Source organism: Condylura cristata, unplaced genomic scaffold (assembly GCF_000260355.1).
Source record: "Condylura cristata isolate star-nosed mole 26May11 unplaced genomic scaffold, ConCri1.0 scaffold00007, whole genome shotgun sequence".
Classification (NCBI taxonomy): domain Eukaryota; kingdom Metazoa; phylum Chordata; class Mammalia; order Eulipotyphla; family Talpidae; genus Condylura; species Condylura cristata.
Window position 1 is genome coordinate 1,974,883 of NW_004567108.1, and position 1,010 is coordinate 1,975,892.

General features: G+C 71.1%; 1 protein-coding gene across 1 annotated transcript in view; it reads right to left on the reverse strand.

Annotated features, from left to right (window-relative positions):
• SEMA5A (sema domain, seven thrombospondin repeats (type 1 and type 1-like), transmembrane domain (TM) and short cytoplasmic domain, (semaphorin) 5A) overlaps positions 1–1,010 on the reverse strand; it is a 230,863-nt gene that overhangs the window by 72,493 nt on the left and 157,360 nt on the right. Inside the window, exon 8 of the mRNA XM_012721743.1 lies at positions 455–740. Coding sequence (XP_012577197.1) covers positions 455–740 — 286 coding nt within the window. The remainder of the gene's footprint in view (positions 1–454; positions 741–1,010) is intronic.

The following is a 1,010-nucleotide window of genomic DNA, read 5'->3' on the forward strand; positions in this document are numbered from 1 at the left end:
GGGCTGGGGGGGGTGGCTCCTGCACCGGGCTGGGGGGAGCGGCTCCTGCACCGGGCTGGGGGGGCGGCTCCTGCACGAGGCTGGGGGATGGGAGGGGGGCAGCGAGCTCAGGGGAGAGGCCTTATCTCAAAGACTGGGTGTGCAGCACCCTGCTTTGTGACGCACACGTCCAGGAGCTGAGCGTGAAGACGAAGCGGCCCACGCGCCCCGGCCTCGGTCAGAGCCCGCACGCAGCTACCGCGGGGCGGGGCCGCTCGGGCCAAGCCCGCACGCAGGTACCGCGGGGCGGGGCCGGCTGCCAGCTCTTTCCTGGGTCCAGCCCCAGGCGTCGCCTCGCGTTGCCTGACGCGTGATTCAGACTCAGAAAAGGCCTGGGCTGCCGGCCCAGGAGGGTGAGGGCTCCCCTGCGCGCACGCGTCACCCTGGCGCCGGCGCCGCCCCGGCGGGCACGCACACGTTGGTGGTGAAGATGCCGTAGAGCAGGTCCAGCTCGGGCAGCAGGAAGGTGCTCTGCAGCTCGTGGTAGTAGAAGGGCACCTCGCCGGGCCGCGAGCAGTTGAGCCGCGCCTTCATGAAGGTGGTCCAGGTGTCCTCCAGCAGGAAGCGCCCCCCGATGTCGTTCTTGCAGACGCGCGCCGCCCTGGAGAACACCGTCTTCCCACAGTCGTGCTCCACCGCGTTTTCTCGGAAGAAGAAGTAGGTGAAGTTCCCGATGTCGTAAGCCGACACGAAGTTGGGCTCTGGAAAGGACGCGCAGGAGCGAAGCCTCAGCGCCCCGGGCTGGCCCCCTGCCTGGCAGGGGGCGGGGTGCGCCCAGAGCCCAGGGCGGCTGGGCCCCAGCGGCCCACACCGCCTGGCACCAGGTGCATGGACGCGGCCCACACCCGCTGGCACCAGGTGCATGGACGCGGCCCACACCCGCTGGCACCAGGTGCATGGACACGGCCCACACCCGCTGGCACCAGGTGCATGGACGCGGCCCACACCCGCTGGCACCAGGTGCATGGACG